General features: G+C 42.5%; 1 protein-coding gene across 7 annotated transcripts in view; it reads right to left on the reverse strand.

The window, feature by feature from the left end:
* Nucleotides 1–16,316, reverse strand: part of FGGY (FGGY carbohydrate kinase domain containing) — a 504,128-nt gene that overhangs the window by 398,178 nt on the left and 89,634 nt on the right. Inside the window, exon 1 of one of the 7 annotated variants that reach the window (XM_027537101.1) lies at nt 8,546–8,577. The exons of the other annotated variants lie outside the window; for them this stretch is intronic. Within the exon in view, the coding sequence (XP_027392902.1) occupies nt 8,546–8,562 (17 nt within the window). The 5' untranslated portion in view covers nt 8,563–8,577. Of the gene's footprint in view, nt 1–8,545; nt 8,578–16,316 lie in introns of those variants that run through there. 7 annotated transcript variants of the gene reach the window in all.

Consider the following 16,316-nt stretch of genomic DNA (forward strand, 5'->3'; position numbering starts at 1 on the left):
AGAAGCAGCAGCTGGTTTCCCCCAAAAAAGTCCTGGATGATCAAAATTAGAAGGGTCGCTGTCCTTTAGATGTGCTCTTGAAAATATCACGTCCTTGATCTGCATGGACTTCTTTAGATAGTTGACAGGGTGCATGTTGCGTGCATGTTGTACATGCACTCTGGTCAGACCTGAGTGCGTGTTGTTCTAAAGGTCAAAGAACTGGCAAAAGTGGATGTGACTGTTGTCAAACAAGAATGAGCTCTCTTTGAAGTTGGAGGCTTAGATGAGCTGATTCTGGAATGCTCTCTTCAAAGGTGAGGGTGAAAAGTAAAAATGCTGCCCTGTGTAAGCTGAAATGTCTTTAAGTAATATAGAGTGCACTACCCTGCCATCCTGCCATGACCCACTGTTAAAATCTGGGTGAAAAAGAACAATCCCTGAAGGTGGAATGATATTAGCAAACAGTCATCATGAACACTCCATTCCCTACATCTTGCAAAGGCCCATGAAAAAACCTCCCTCAAGGTCCTTCTGCTTCCAGTTTAATCAGCTCACTATTTGCCTCACCCTCTATTTACGTGTGCTCACCTACTAATAGGCTTCCCAGGTGGCACAATGGTAACGAATCTGCCTGCCAATGCAGGAGATGCAAGTTCAATGCCTGGGTCAGGAAGATCCCCTGGAGAAGGAAAAGGCCACCCACGCCTGGGAAATCCCATGGACAGAGGAGCCTGGAGGGCTACAGTCCATGGGATCACAAAGAGTCAGACACTACTTAGTGACTCAGCAACAACCACCAGCTACTAGTTATTCCCCCTCGCTTGTATTTTGTTCTGCAGATGACTTCTGGCCAAACCTGCTGTCGTGCCAAATATACTTGAGTTGCTGTTGTGGTTGTTATCACTCAGGAAATTTCACTCTATTGCTATCTGAAACTTCTCTGACTTTCAGTTTGGTAAATCAGACTCCTGTTCCACCTCATAAATCAGAAACACAGCCCTGTGTTGCTCGTCCTTGTGGCCCCAGTAGCTGTGCAATGGATATCAGCAGAATTAAGTGAAGTTCTTGCAGACTCAAATATCACAGAAATGTGGTAATTTGTCTTTATTAATAGAAGGTCAAATGCCATGTACCTCTGACAGTTGCATCAATATTTTTACAGTCCTTAGGTCTTGACTTGCACCAATGGCCTCTTTAACACACACACACACACACACACACACACATACACAGACACACACCAACCCCCCCACCTGCCACCCTTAAGACTAAATCATGACATTGTTAAACCACTTTTTGAAAACTAGGAGATTGAAGACATAAAGCATCTCACCTGGGGCATGGTTTTCTCTAGATCTGAACATCCCAGAACTCCATTCCTGGGAATATCAGCCACTGTGTGGAGTCCTTGCCACCCTGTAAAACTTACAAATATTTTCTTAGGAAATGCTCTGGTAAAGATGCTAGTGACTAGCTCTAGCTCTTACCACTTCTTTCAATACAGTATTTTGTTTTCCAAGTTGCAGATTTTAACTCAGACAACTGAATTTATTAGCAACAACAACTATTACAGGTTAAATGTTCATAATATGAGCATTTAAAATCCTCATATAATCATTATTAAGTAGGTAATATTATCCCCATTTTACAGATGAAGAAACTGCTGCTCAGCAAGGTTATTTCCCTAAAATCACATATGCAAAGAGGCTGAAGCAGGATTCCAAGTCCAATTTGAAGTCCAGTATTCTTTTTTGCTATTGTGTATAAATCAAGAGGCCATAGGGTTGAGGTTCTCTCTGAGAAGTGTGATGGCAAGAATCTCTGGTTCCCCCATCCACTGGTTCTGTGACCTCCCCTTTTCTATTATCCCTCCATCTCTGGCAACTTCTTTACCCTCCAGTCAGGGGAACCTGAGAGAGCAGCGCTGGATGGAGGAGGTCTTGTATTCTTTCAGTTCCCAGATTCTGAAATCTGTCAGTACTGAAAAAAGAAAAGCATCAAGCTATGGACACACCCCAAATCTCAAAGCCGCTCAGGAACCTCAGCAAAAATATTCACAGAGTCTAGTAGTGAGTCTCCCACATAAATGTCGCAGAACTCAGGGCTATACAGTGGTGAGATACTCAAAAAGCATGTTTTAAGAAAAGTCAAATGTACCATGGGAAAAAAAAAATCAAAGTATCAAAAAAAGATAACAAGTGCTCACAAGCAAGTGGAGGAAAGGGAACCCTTGTGCACTGCTGATGGGAATGTAAACTGGTGCAGCCACTATGGAAAACAGCATGGAGGTTTCTTGAAAAAATTAAAAACAGAACTAAAATATGACCTAGCGATTTCCCTTCTGGGTTTAGATCCAAAGGAAATAAAAACAGGATCTAAAACAGCTGTCTTCTCTCCAATGTTCACTGCAGCATTATTTACAATGTAGAAATGATCCAAGTGCCAATGGATAGAAGGATAAAGATGTGGTATATAAATAGATATACGTATATATGTATATATAAATGAAATATTATTCCGCCAGGAAAAATAAGGAAATCCTGTCACTTAACAACATGGGTGAACTGTGCTAAGTGAGACAGAAAAAGACAAATACTGTACGATATCACTTATGTGTGGGGACCTGGAAAAGCCAAGTTCAGAGAAACAGAGCAGAATGGTGGTTGCCAGAGGCTAGAGGTAGGAAAAATGGGGAGATGTTGGTGAAAGGATATAAACTTCCAGTTATAAGATGAATGAGTTTTGGGGGTTTAATATACAACACAGTGATTATAGTTGATTATACTTTATTATATACTAGAAAGTTAGGAGAGTAGATCTTAAATACTACCATGGTAATCATCTTGCAGTATGTAGCTGTATCAAATCAACACAAGGCACACCTGTGTGCATGAGTGCTCAGTTGTGTCTATCTCTTTGGGACCCCATGGACCGTAGCCCACCAGGCTCCTCTGTCCATGGGATTTCCCAGACAAGAATACTGAAGTGGGTTGCCATTCCCTTCTTCAGGGGATCTTTCTGACCCAGGAACTGAACCCGTGTCTACTGCATTGGCAGGTGTATTCTTTACCACCGAGCCACCTGGGAAATCCTTGTAATCATTTTGCAATATGTAATTGTATCAAATCAACACAATGTACACCTTAAAATTATGTAATGTCATATGTCAATTACTGGAGAAGGCAACGGCAATCCACGCCAGTACTCTTGCCTGGAAAATTCCATGGACGGAGGAGCCTGGTAGGCTATAGTCCATAGGGTCGCTAAGAGTCGGACACGACTGAGTGACTTCACTTTCACTTTTCACTTTCATGCATTGCAGAAGGAAATGGCAACCCACTCCAGTGTTCTTGCCTGGAGAATCCCAGGGACAGGAGAGCCTGGTGGGCTGCCATCTATGGGGTCGAACAGAGTCGGACACGACTGAATTGACTTAGCAGCAGCAGCAGCATATGTCAATTATATTTCAATAAACTAGGGAAAAATTTTAAATGTTCTTATTTTCTACTCAGAAAAGGAAAGGAGAAGTGAAAAGAGAAAGGGAAAGAAAATTCCAGAGAAAATTATTTAGTCTTAGACCATGGTTCTCATCAGAAGCTTCTCTGGGATCAAAACAGATGAATGGGTCCTGCTCCCTGAGCTTCTAATTCAGTAGGTAGAGTGAAAACAGAGAATCTGCACTTCCAATGTATGTCCAGACGATGTTCATACTGCTGGTCTGGGGATCATGCTTTGAGAACCACTGGTTTAGAGTAAATAATCACCTAACAAATGAACACTTCAGAAAAACAGGTATCTAAGAGATTCCCTTAATAATCAGGTAACAAACAAGTGCTGAGCTAGTTAATACTAAGCAGAGACAGTACACCATTGTGGTAAAAAGTCTGCATTCTGGGGCCAGACTTCTTGTTGCTGTTTTCAGACTGCTGCTGCTGCTGCTGCTAAGTCGCTTCAGTCGTGTCCGACTCTGTGCGACCCCACACACGGCAGCCTGCCTGGGTTCAAATCCCAGCTCTGCTGCTCACCAACTGTGTGATTTCACACAAGGTCCTTGGCCTCTTTGAACCTCGGGTTCCCACAGGTGCATGTGGGGAGGACTGGCGGGGCTTGTATATCTACAGTGCTCACAACAGTGCCTACACATGTTGAGTACTATTATTAGTATTTGTTTTATTTTGTTAGTTGCTTAATCGTGTCTGACTCTTTGTGATTCTGTGGACTGTAGCATGCCAGGCTCCTCTGCCTATAGCATTTTCCAGGCAAGAATACTGGAGCAGGTCACCATTTCCTTCTCCAGGGGATTTTCCTGACCCAGAGACTGAACCCACGGCTCCTGTGTCTCCGGCATTTCAGGTGGATACTTAACCTGCTGAGTCATTGGGGAAGCCCTGTTATCAGTATAAACTACTTCTAATATTATTATTATAGCTTTCTTCTACTAGGAGAGATAATAGTTTTTCTAGAACTATTAGAACTATTACCCTGTGTCAATGCCAGTGTTAGATCTTGGGGATAGAGCTGTAGACCAAACATGCAATGTTCTGTACTAAGTTACAGTCTAGAACAAAAGACGACACTATTTAAGTAGTTGTTTACAAGGCACATCCTTAAATCAGAGGGCTGAAAGCAGGGAAACAAAGAGAAAACTCTACAAAGTCATTTCAAATTGGAGATCAATCAGACATTAAGAACATTTCTTCAAGTGGAATAAAAACTAGCAGAAAAACATGACTGTGTAATTATACCATACAGCTCTTCTGAAACTGTTGTGGCTTTTAAAATATAATGAAATATGAAGAAAAATTCTTTTCAGTAAAATCTCCCCCAAATTTCTCTGCACTTAGTATGTGTGACGTTCTCTTAGTATATGTCACTTCAGCAAAGGCCAGGTCTTAGGGCCAGAGAGAAGTGGCCAGTTCACTACAGACCAAACAAGACGTGCAGACAGCGCTGTATGAGAGGCATTAGATGTTCCATTCTTTCTCCCCTGCTAGAAAGATGGGCCACAGCAAGAGCCATGCAAACCGGGGTTCAGAGCCAGCCTCTACTCCTTAGTAACTGTGTGATCTTGAACGTGTTCCTTGACCTCAGTCTTGGTTACCTCATCTGTAAAAATGACACCCTAACGATACAGAATGAAAAGCTCTTCACCATCAATCCCCTCAAATTCCTCTGCAGCTAATATGTATTGTGCATACTGTAAAGCTGGATAAACTGTGGTTTCTTTATACAAAGGGTTCCTAAGTTACTAGGGAAAAAAAACACTTGTGGAGAAATAATTACAGTATGGTGAGGGAAGTGCTAGAAAAACTATAGTAACAATGAAGAGGGAGTGGCTAGCTGCCCCAGGGAATCTGAGGGCTTCACAAACAACAGGATGTTTAAGGTGGGTCCTGAAGGATGAGCTTCCCTGGTAGCTCAGTGGTTAAAGCGTCTGCCTGCAATGCGGGAGACCCGGGTTCAATCCCTGGGTTGGGAAGATCCCCTGGAGAAGGAAATGGCAACCCACTCCAGTATTCTTGCCTGGAGAGTCCCATGGACAGAGGAGTCTGGTGGGCTACAGTCCACGGGATCGCAAAGAGTCGGACACGACTGAGCGACTTCACTTCTGAAGGATGAGCAACAGCTCAGCAGGGAGAAGAGCAGGCAGGTGATATTCTGGAGGACCAGTCTGCGTAGAGGTGAGAAGACACGCAAGGGCCTAGGGATCGACGGGACAGCTAACGGGGCTGGAATGCTGGTGTGTGATGAAGAGTGGCAGGAGATGAAGACAGCTCATGTCTTGGTTCTGTGAAAATATCACCAGTTTTTCACATAATGAAATTTATTTGAAGCCATTTGGATGACGGTCAAAGATGATAAGGAAATCACTGCATTAAGGGATAGTCTGTGGGCTTTTTAATGTAAGTCTGAAGTTATCCTGGCACTCTTCCCCTCAGAAGGTCAGTGTTCTAATGGCAAACTCGGGTATTCAGCTCCATCTATGTGGGTCTCATATACCAGTAACAGCAACCACTGCACTGGGGGCTGCTGACGTCTACTGACTTCTAAGCATGCCGTCCTACAAGCTCCGCATGTGTGAACTCTTACAATCCCCACTAGCAAGCCTGCAAGGTACAAAGAGGTAAATGAAGGGCAGAAAAGGTAAGAAGCTTGCTCCAGGTCACATGATGAGTTCCAGGGCTGGCGCGATACCCCAGAGCCCAAATTCAACGGCTACCTTGAGTTTCATTCCTCCCTCCACAAAGGATGCTCTCACATCACTTCCCTGGGCAAATCCACATCTTGAAGGGTCTGAAGCTTTTATATGGGGGAGGGGGTGCTCTTAAAGAAAGGAATGCAAAACTATGACTATAAAATCGGGTGCAATATCGAATATTTACAATAAGAAAAAATTAAATAACTGGAGCCTCGAGGATTTAGGTTCCCTTTTCCTTAGATCAGAAATGTCTACATAGAAATGCTTCCTGATTGTAACCCCTCCCCACCTGGAACATTCTACAACTCCCATCAACTACCTGAACTCTTGGGGCCCATGTGAGTAAGGGTCCCTGAAGCTTAAGCTCCATTGTGTTCATTTCACAGTGGCGGTGAAGCCCATTTCCACTACCACTTAAAAGTCTCTCGTGTGTCCCTACTAAGTTCCTTCAGTCAGGTCCGACTCTGTGTGACCCTATGCAATGTAGCTTGCCAGTCTCCTCTGTCCAGTGGGATTCTCCAGGCAAGAAATCTGGAGTGGGTTGCCATGCCCTCCTCCAGGGGATCTTCCCAACCCAGGGATCGAACCCCCATCTTTTGTATCTCCTGCATTGGCAGGCAGTTCTTTTACCAGGAGCACCACCAAAATTTTCCAAACCCTTTGACAAAGGCCAGATCTGAGAGTCAGAGGGAGACGGCCAGCTCACTACAGACTACCCAAGAGGTGGAGACAAATGCAGCATGAGAAGCACTAAGCTTTCCATCCTTTCTCCCCTGCTAGAAAGGCTGGCCACAGCAAAGGGCTCCAACTTGAAGCCATGCAAACCTAGGTTCAGACCCAGCCTCTGCTCCTCAGTGGCTGTGTGACCTTGAACATGTTCCTTGACCTCTTGGAGTTTCTTAAGTCTCAATTTCCTCATCTGCAAAAATGAGACACTGTAAGAATCAAATAGTATAACTTGCAAACTTCCCAGGAATGCCAGCTCCCTTCCTCTAGGTGGGCCTTTCCTGAGCTTTATCCTCCTTTTCGACCCTCACCCCACCCCAAGTTTGGGGGTGGGTAGACCAGTCCCTTGTATGTACTCCCAGCATACTCTGTAGAGCCTCCACTAGAGCATATCACTCTCTTATTAATTCAGCAAGCACTCTCTGGATACAAAGATGAACACGGACAAGCTATTGTCTTCCAGAAGCTCACTTCTAGTTCCGGAAGTTCAGGTCAGGGAGCCATTTTCCCTGGAGGCTGGGGCCATGTCTCATACCACTGGAGATCCTGGGACATAAGGCAGATTGTACCCAACTGAAAACAAGTGAGACCACCTTCCACCACGCCAAGTCTCAGCTAGTGCCTTTGCCAGCAGCCTTGCTCGCCTGGCCCCCTCCCCCGCCCCTCCAGCGCCGCTCTCACCAGGCCCCAGTGATGCTGGTCTGCACATCCCCCCACAGCAGGATCAATGGAGTTTGGTTTACAGGGCACTGGGTCCATTGTTGGCTCTCACCTCAAGAACAAAGAAGAATACTGGCCCTTCCAAGGCAAAACAAAGGCTGACTTCTCCCCCATGGATCCCTTTTCCTTTATGGGCAGCAGTATGCAGACCCCCGGCCCTCCACTGAACTACATTTAAAATAGCTTTTGTGAAGGGCAGACACAGCGGCCATTTTCATGTGTGTGCGTGCCTGCAGCAATGAACTGATTGTAATGTGAACAATGTGCACTTCTTGCCACTTCTGACAGAATAGATGACATTGTGTCGTGGGCCCGGGGCGGGAGGGCAACGAAAAAAACCAAGCCTTCAGGTTTATGACATGAAATTCTGACAAAAAGCATTTCGAAGCCTCTTTCCCATCATCAAGAAACCACACTGGGCAAGATCAGAGCTTAACAGCCAACAACAACAACAAAAAAAAGACACATTCAATCCCTGAGATCATTTTCCTGAAATAGAAAACTACATATGTTTCTCAAATTTCACATCAAGCCACTGCAGAGGCCAGACTGCCGGGCTGAATTGGGCCAAAGTAAGTAAGGGAGAGAGAGAGAAAGAGAAAGGGAGGGGAGAAGGGAGGAGGGGAGAGGGGGAGGGGTTGGAAAAGGGAGTAAACAGAAGAAAATGAGCCCATTCTTCCACATCACCACATTTCTCTAGCACAATCTAAACTTACAAACACCCCCAGTTTCACAGAACTTGTAGTTAGGGTTGCTTATCGGGCAGTCTTTACTTTGTCAAATTAAGACACATTGCCTTGGATTAGCAAGACTCCTTAAATTCGAAATGACTTCATGGTTGGCTCAGAGTTCAGTGTCTCTAGGGCCAGCCGCCAGGAACATATCCACTGTGGGCCTCCCTCCCCTCTCCATACTGACCTGCCTGACTTTTCCATGGAGACAGCAGAGCAAAATCCCAAGCAGACAGGCTGTCAGTGTTAATTAAAAGTCCAAACACCTCTTTAGAAACTATCTCCAGCTCAATATTTATACAGAATATAAGACTCCTAACAGGCAGGGCTGGAGAAGGGAGCAGGAGGTTGAGGGCGGAAATAGGTTTGAATGGCATTTGGAACCCATTAATTTTTAAAAGACACGCTGCCACTCTATATAGACCCAGAGAGGTTCAAAATTTAACGAAACCAGGAAGATGAATGAGCCGAAGATTGTTTAGAAAGCCTGGGGACAGCGCTTAGCTTTTGAAAAGAATAATATCTGGGCAATAATGAGAGCTGACGCTTTTTTTGGTGAACACAGTTTCTGGCACATTTTCACAATACAGGTTGACAATTTTTTGTATTTAACAAAAGGAAAGGCAATCTTCTAAATGACTTGGGAACAAAGGGCTCCCTGACTACAATTTCTTAATAACATTTAAGAATTCTCTTCAAAGGTCCCTGACAATAATTTAGATAGAGGGAGGGAAGAAAAGTGAAGAAAACAATGAAAAAAAGAAGATAAATTAAAAAATAATTAACTAGAAGAGGTGAAAAAAGAAGGAAAGAGTTTGACACTAAGTGACATCACAAAGGGTTGAACTTAATGCTCAACTTTCATAATACTTTTTCTAAAAAAGGTGAAGCAAGAAGTCAAAGCAAGACTTTGATCAATACCATTACCTCTCAGACTCAAGAGTTTTAATCCAGGGAGAAGCTAAATGGATCACCTAAGCCAACCATCAGATTCTGCAAACACACTGAGTTCCAGGAGACCCAAAGTTATCTGACTGGACCAGACACATCTTCCCAGTTTCAAACCATGACACCTTATGTACCTAATGATGTGGGTCCTGGCCATCACCAAGGTCTCAGAGCTTACAGTATCATGGACTCCAAGACTGAATATACATACCTTCATCAAATTGACAGAAATTTAGAGGCACCCAGAATCACACAGGTACAGTATACTCAGAAGACCCAATAATGAAATTCATTAAGAGTTCACCTACAGTGATAGCCACCCTGGACAACAAACTACAATGTACAAGTTTCACCCTCAGAGTGAGACCCTTCTGAAATTCTGTCATATTACAAGGAAAATGAGATCTCTATTCTTTAGCATTTTTATAGTTCCAAACATTTTTTAGCAAAGAATATACCACCATAGGGCTTCCCTGCTAGCTTAGCTGGTAAAGAATCAGCCTGCAATGCAGGAGAATCTGGTTCGATTCCTGGGTTGGGAAGACCCACTGGAGAAGGGAAAGGCTACCCACTCCAGTATTCTTGGGCTTTCCTGGTGGCTCAGATGGTAAAGAATCTGCCTGCAATGTGGGAGACTTGGGTTCGATACCTGGGTTGGGAAGATCCCTTGGAGGAGGGTATGGCAACCCATTCAGTATTCTTGCTTGGAGAATCACCATGGACCAAGAAGCCTGGCAGGCTACAGTCCATGGGGTCCCAAAGAGTTGGACATGACTGAGCGACTAAGCACAGCACAGCACAGCACATACCATCATACTGTTTTTAAATGAGGTATCCCATCCCAAGATTGCTGTATTCTAAAAGTGATACTAGGTCTCAGAGAAAACTCTTAAGTAAAGGAAATGCTATGGAGCTGCTCAGTTGGAAAATTACAGTGATACTGGCCATTATCTTTCAGGTGTAAGCACTCACATCTAGGGGGGTGTGTGTGTGTGTGTGTAGGGGTGTGTGTGTGTGTGTGTGTGTGTGTGTGTAGGGGTGGTAGGGGTGTGTGGGTGTGTGAGTGTGTAGGGGTGTGTGTGTGTGTGTGTGTGTGAAGGGGTTTGTGTGAGTGTGTAGGGGTGTGTGTGTGTGTAGGGGTGAGTGTATGTGTAGGGTGTGTGTGTGTGTAGGGGTGTGTGTGTGTGCGCCTAGGGGTGTGTGTGTGTGTGTGTGTGTGTGTGATGGAATATTACTCAGCCAAAGAAAGAATGAAATACCGCCATTTACAGCAACACAGACCCAGAGATTATCATACTAAGTGAAATATGCCAGACAGAAAAAGACAAATATCATATGATATCACTTATATGTGGAATTTCACTGAAAAAAAGATACAAATGAAATTATTGACAAAATAGAAATAGACCCACAGACATAGAAAACAAACTTAGGGTTACCAAAGGAGAAAGGGGAAGGAGAGGGACAAATTAGAGGATTTTTTACGGGATTTATTAATCCCATAAAATATGGGATTAACATATACACACTACAATACAGAAAATAGATAATCAACAAGAACCTACTGAACAGTACAAAGAACTGTACTCAATATTCCGTAATAACCTAAGGGAATATATACATGTCTGAATCACTGTGCTGTACACCTGAAACTAAAAGAACATTGTAAACCAACTGTACTTCAACATATATGTGTCACTTCAGTCATGCCTGACTCTTTGCAAACCTGCCAGGTCCCTCTGTCCGAGGCATTCTCTAGGCAAGAATACTGGAGTGTGTTGCCACGCCCTTCTCCACAGGATTTTCCAGACCCAGGGATCAAACCCATGTCTCTTATGTCTTCTGCACTGGCAGGCGGATTCTTTATCGCGAGCACCACCTGGGAAGCCCCCACCCCCCCATACATACATATATATATATATATATATCTTTTTTAAAAAGACCTGATACCAGTACCTTGATATATAGATACACAGCAAGTACTCAATAAAAATTGGCTGTTATTATTTTTTTAAGTATGGAAACTAAGTAAATTCAAATCAGTGGTTCTTAATGAAGGGCGAACATCATAACCACCCAAGGTCACACATTTCTACCTCCTTTGTCCCAAAGAACAAAGGTAGGGATTCTTAACCTTTTCTATGGAGATTTGCTTTACTGATGACAAGTGAAAGAAGAAATCCTTCCCCAGGATTTCACTCATCATAGTAGATAAAGAAGGACCGTCACTGACCCCATAGTTAAGCAATGCCGCGGGTAGCAGCAGGACTCCCAGGCTCCGGGGGTCTGTACCTCAATTCTGATGCTTTTGGTAGGTGTGGGTGAGAAGCAATGATAGGAACACTGCATTCCCCTCCTGCTCCAACAAGCCTGGGTATATTCAATTCTCTCCTGCCCTCCCTGGACTTGCAGCCTCTGAACACTGACAGCCTGTGGTTTCCTGGCATCTGCTCATTTTTTCACACCCACAATAGCTCCTGGAGCTTTGGTAACACTCTCACACTCCCTGACTCACAGCACCCTGATCATATCCATAGGAAGTCTAGACAAAAGCTGCAAATAGGGGGAGACAGGTTGCCCAACAGATTATTGTTTGTAAATGGTCCATTGTCCACACCCCACCTGGAAGCTGTTTAACTAAATTTAGCTTCACCTTAAAAGTTAAAACTAAAAATAAAGACCAAAGAGAAAGATAAATGAAAGTAGAAACTTGTGTGCACTTTCCGTACAGGTTTCACCACAGTGCTCCATTTTCTCCCTAAAACAAAGCCATGAAGTTTTTGTCCCTCTTTAACCAAAAAAGGAGAAGGAACTGGCAACCCACTCCAGTATTCTTGCCTGGAGAGTTCGGTGGACGGAGAAGCCTGGTGGGCTGCTGTCCATGGGGTCACACAGAGTCGGACACGACTGAAGCGACTTAGCAGCAGCAACAGCACCAACCAAAAATGGAACCTGGGACTGAGAAGGACTACATAACTTATCCAAGTTCACCCAGCTAATCAATGGCAGAGCAAAACTTTGAGCTAAGGAGTATTTGGCTCCAGACCTTAAATGAATTTGTACAGTTTAAATAAATGTGTACCTACCTACTGTTAGACAAGACAGAGGAGGCCTCTTAGGTGGTCTATTAATATATACACAAAGAATAAGTGAATGAATGGATAGATGAAGGAAATTGTAAGCTAAGGTTGTTTCAAACTTACATCATCTCCTCTATGACCTCTACCATGCTCACCCTTCTCTCTGTCACTATCACAGAAGGCTTATAAATCAGTATCTGGGATATCAATTAATATTTACTGACAAATTACAATTTGTGACTATCTTTTTACTTGCTCAGTATTAATTCTCCCTTTTTATTTAGTAGTAAGATAAACAATTTCACTCAAGTCACAAGGCATTCAACTTTATCTGGCTCCAGTCTAGCTGCATGCGAGCACAAACCAATGATATGCAAGCAAAAGTATTCTGCAGATCTTCAAAGAATGCTTTAAAAAGGCTGACTCAGGTGTGCACATCATTTTATGCACCTCCAACCTTCTTTCAGCAATACGTGAACTTCCAGATGTTCAAGCTGGTTTTAGAAAAGGCAGAGAAACCAGAGATCAAATTGCCAACATGCACTGGATCATCGAAAAAGCAAGAGAGTGCCAGAAAAACATCTATTTCTGCTTTACTGACTATGCCAAAGCCTTTGACTGTGTGGATCACAATAAACTGTGGAAAATTCTGAAAGAGATGGGAATACCAGACCACCTGATCTGCCTCTTGAGAAACCTATATGCAGGTCAGGAAGCAACAGTTAGAACTGGACATGGAAAAAAGACTATTGGTTCCAAATAGGAAAAGGAGTAAGTTGAGGCTGTATATTGTCACCCTGCTTATTTAACTTATATGCAGAGTACATCATGAGAAACGCTGGACTAGAAGAAGCACAAGCTGGAATCAAGATTGCCAGGAGAAATATCAATAACCTCAGATATGCAGATGACACCACTCTTATGGCAGAAAGGGAAGAGGAACTAAAAAGTCTCTTGATGAAAGTGAAAGAGCAGAGTAAAAAGGTTGGCTTAAAGCTCAACAGTCAGAAAACTAAGATCATGGCATCTGGTCCCATCACTTCATGGGAAATAGATGTTTAGTGGAAACAGTGTCAGACTTTATTTTGGGGGGCTCCCAAATCACTGCAAATGATGATTGCAGCCATGAAATTAAATGACGCTTACTCCTTGGAAGGAAAGTTACGACCAACCTAGATAGCATATTCAAAAGCAGAGACATTACTTTGCCAACAAAGCTCCGTCTAGTCAAGGCTACAGTTTTCCCAGTGGTCATGTATGGATGTGAGAGTTGGACTGTGAAGAAAGCTGAGCACCGAAGAATTGATGCTTTTGAAGTGTGGTGTTTGAGAAGACTCTTGAGAGTCCCTTGGACTGCAAGGAGATCCAACCAGTCCATTCTGAAAGAGATCAGTCCTGGGTGTTCTTTGGAAGGACTGATGGTGAAGCTGAAACTCCAGTACTTTGGCCACCTCGTGCGAAGAGTTAACTCATTGGAAAAGACTCTGATGCTGGGAGGGATTGGGGGCAGGAGGAGAAGGGGACGACAGAGGATGAGATCCCCTGGATCTCAGTATGGCTGGATGGCATCACCGACTCGAAGGACATGAGTTTGGGTGAACTCCGGGAGTTGGTAATGGACAGGGAGGCCTGGCATGCTGCAATTCATGGGGTCGCAAAGAGTTGGACACAACTGAGCCACTGAACTGAACTGAACCTTCTTTCTTCCTGCTACGTGGAATGTGGGCTGAAAAGTCTGTACTCCAGCAGCCATTTTGAGGTCTCAATGTCATGAGATGTCTTTGAGGACAGAAGTCAGGCCCAAAGATAACTGAAGTAAAAATGCCAAAACAGTTAGTGTCCTTGATGACTTCATGGGACTTTCAAAGTAGCCCAAGACTACTAGATATATTTACAGAAGAGAATGAACACTTATGTGTTCAAACCACTGTGATTTTAAACTTTCTATTATTTCTATTACTCATCAGTGAAGAGATAAGGATTGTGTTTCCTCTGTAAGAGTGAGAGAACTCTTTCTTCCCAAAAAATAAGGATAAAGGAAATCTAATATTTACAGGCCATTTCTCAGCACTATTATAAAGATACTGAAAAATAAGCTGATGCAAAATGTGGCAGATTCATTTTGATATTTGGCAAAACTAATACAATTATGTAAAGTTTAAAAATAAAATAAAATTAATTAAAAAAATAAATAAAATAAATTTAAAAAAAGGATGGATGAATCATTTTTCATAGAACCTAGAAGAAATGTTTTATACTGTTGTTCTGAGAACACAACCATAAAACAATGCAAATCAAAGAGTTTTTGCATCAATCATATCAGAAATAAATTATATTTTCCCCAGAATTCTTTAATTTTATGATACTACCTCTAGAACCCTTGTCAAGTTTCAACCAAATTATGGCCCAAAAATGTTACCTCTAGAATGACCTAAATCCAATCAGTTTTCCTTTAATTCAATATATTGCAAACAAACAAAATCAAGTCATTAACAACAATGAGAATCCATTTGGCAGTTATGAGAGTAGCTATAATTAAAAAAAAAACAAAACACGGAAACAAATGTTGGTGAAGATGTAGAGAAATCAGAATCCTTATACGTTGCTGGTGGGAATACTGAATGAAGCAATTGCTGTGGAAAAGTACACTGGGTCCTCAGAAAGCTAAACAAGGGATTGCCATGTGACCCAGCAATTAAACTCCTAGTTAAATACCGACAAGAACTGAAAGAAGAGACTCAAAAATATATACCAATATTCCTGGTAGCATTATTCATTATAGCCAAAAGGAAGAAATGACCCAATTATCCATCAAGGGTCCACCAACAGATGAATGGAAAAGCAAAATGCAGTGCATGTATATAATGGAATATCATTCAGCCATAAAAATGAAGGAAATTCTTATGTATTACAACATGGATGAATACTGAAAGCACTACTGATAAGCCAGACATATGAAATCCTACTTTTATGGGATACCTATAATAGGCAAATTCATAAAGACAGAAAGTAGGTTGGACATTACAAGGAGAGAAGGAAGGAATGAACTGGGAGTTGTTACTTAATGGTTAGAATTTGTATTTGAGTAACAAATTTTGGAGATAGTGGTAACAGCTATTCAACACCATGAATGTAATTAATGCTACTGAACTGTATACTTAAAAATATAAAATATATTAACTGTATACTTAAAAATATTGAACTGTATACTTAAAATTACTTTAATATTGTAAAGTAAAAAAAATAAATTAATTAAAAAACAGAAAAAAAATTAAAATGGCTTAAATGGTAAATTGTATGCTATAAATATTTAGCTATTATAACTCATAAAATAATCAAAAGCACTGGCCTATATAAATGAGTGACTTGTACAGTATATGAATTCTTTCACAATAAAGCTGTTTTTTTAATCAAATCTTATCTTAGATATGCAATGAGAGAGGTAATCAGGACATCAAGTACTAAGGGAGGGATGTGGACAGCAGGCACGTCACCAGAGGCAGATATTATCATAGAAGTCTCTCCCTCCTTCCTCCCATGCTGCCTTGCTATCTTGGCCTGTAGGGAGCATGCGATGGCTACCCACTGGCTCTCTCCACTGAGAGCAGCACCAGAGGAAGCAGAGCTGACTTTACACCCTAGCCTCTGACTTAATTTTCTCCAAGAGGGTAAGGGAAATCCATCTGACTGTTGTGATACTGGAATATATTAAGCCACGTTTTAAGGGGTCACTGTGTTAAAGATGTCATTCTTAGAATAACACAGACCCCTCACCGTTGCTCTCTATGACCAGGTGCAACCAGGGTGCCTTGGCTTCAAGAAAGCACACCTAAGTGTCATCTGCATTCATGTTGCTGACTCAGTTACTTGACTTGATGACATTTGGTTGGCATACCAGGCCAGCCTTCCTCCATGTAAGTACACATACAC

Source organism: Bos indicus x Bos taurus, chromosome 3, assembly GCF_003369695.1.
Source record: "Bos indicus x Bos taurus breed Angus x Brahman F1 hybrid chromosome 3, Bos_hybrid_MaternalHap_v2.0, whole genome shotgun sequence".
Lineage (NCBI taxonomy): Eukaryota > Metazoa > Chordata > Mammalia > Artiodactyla > Bovidae > Bos > Bos indicus x Bos taurus.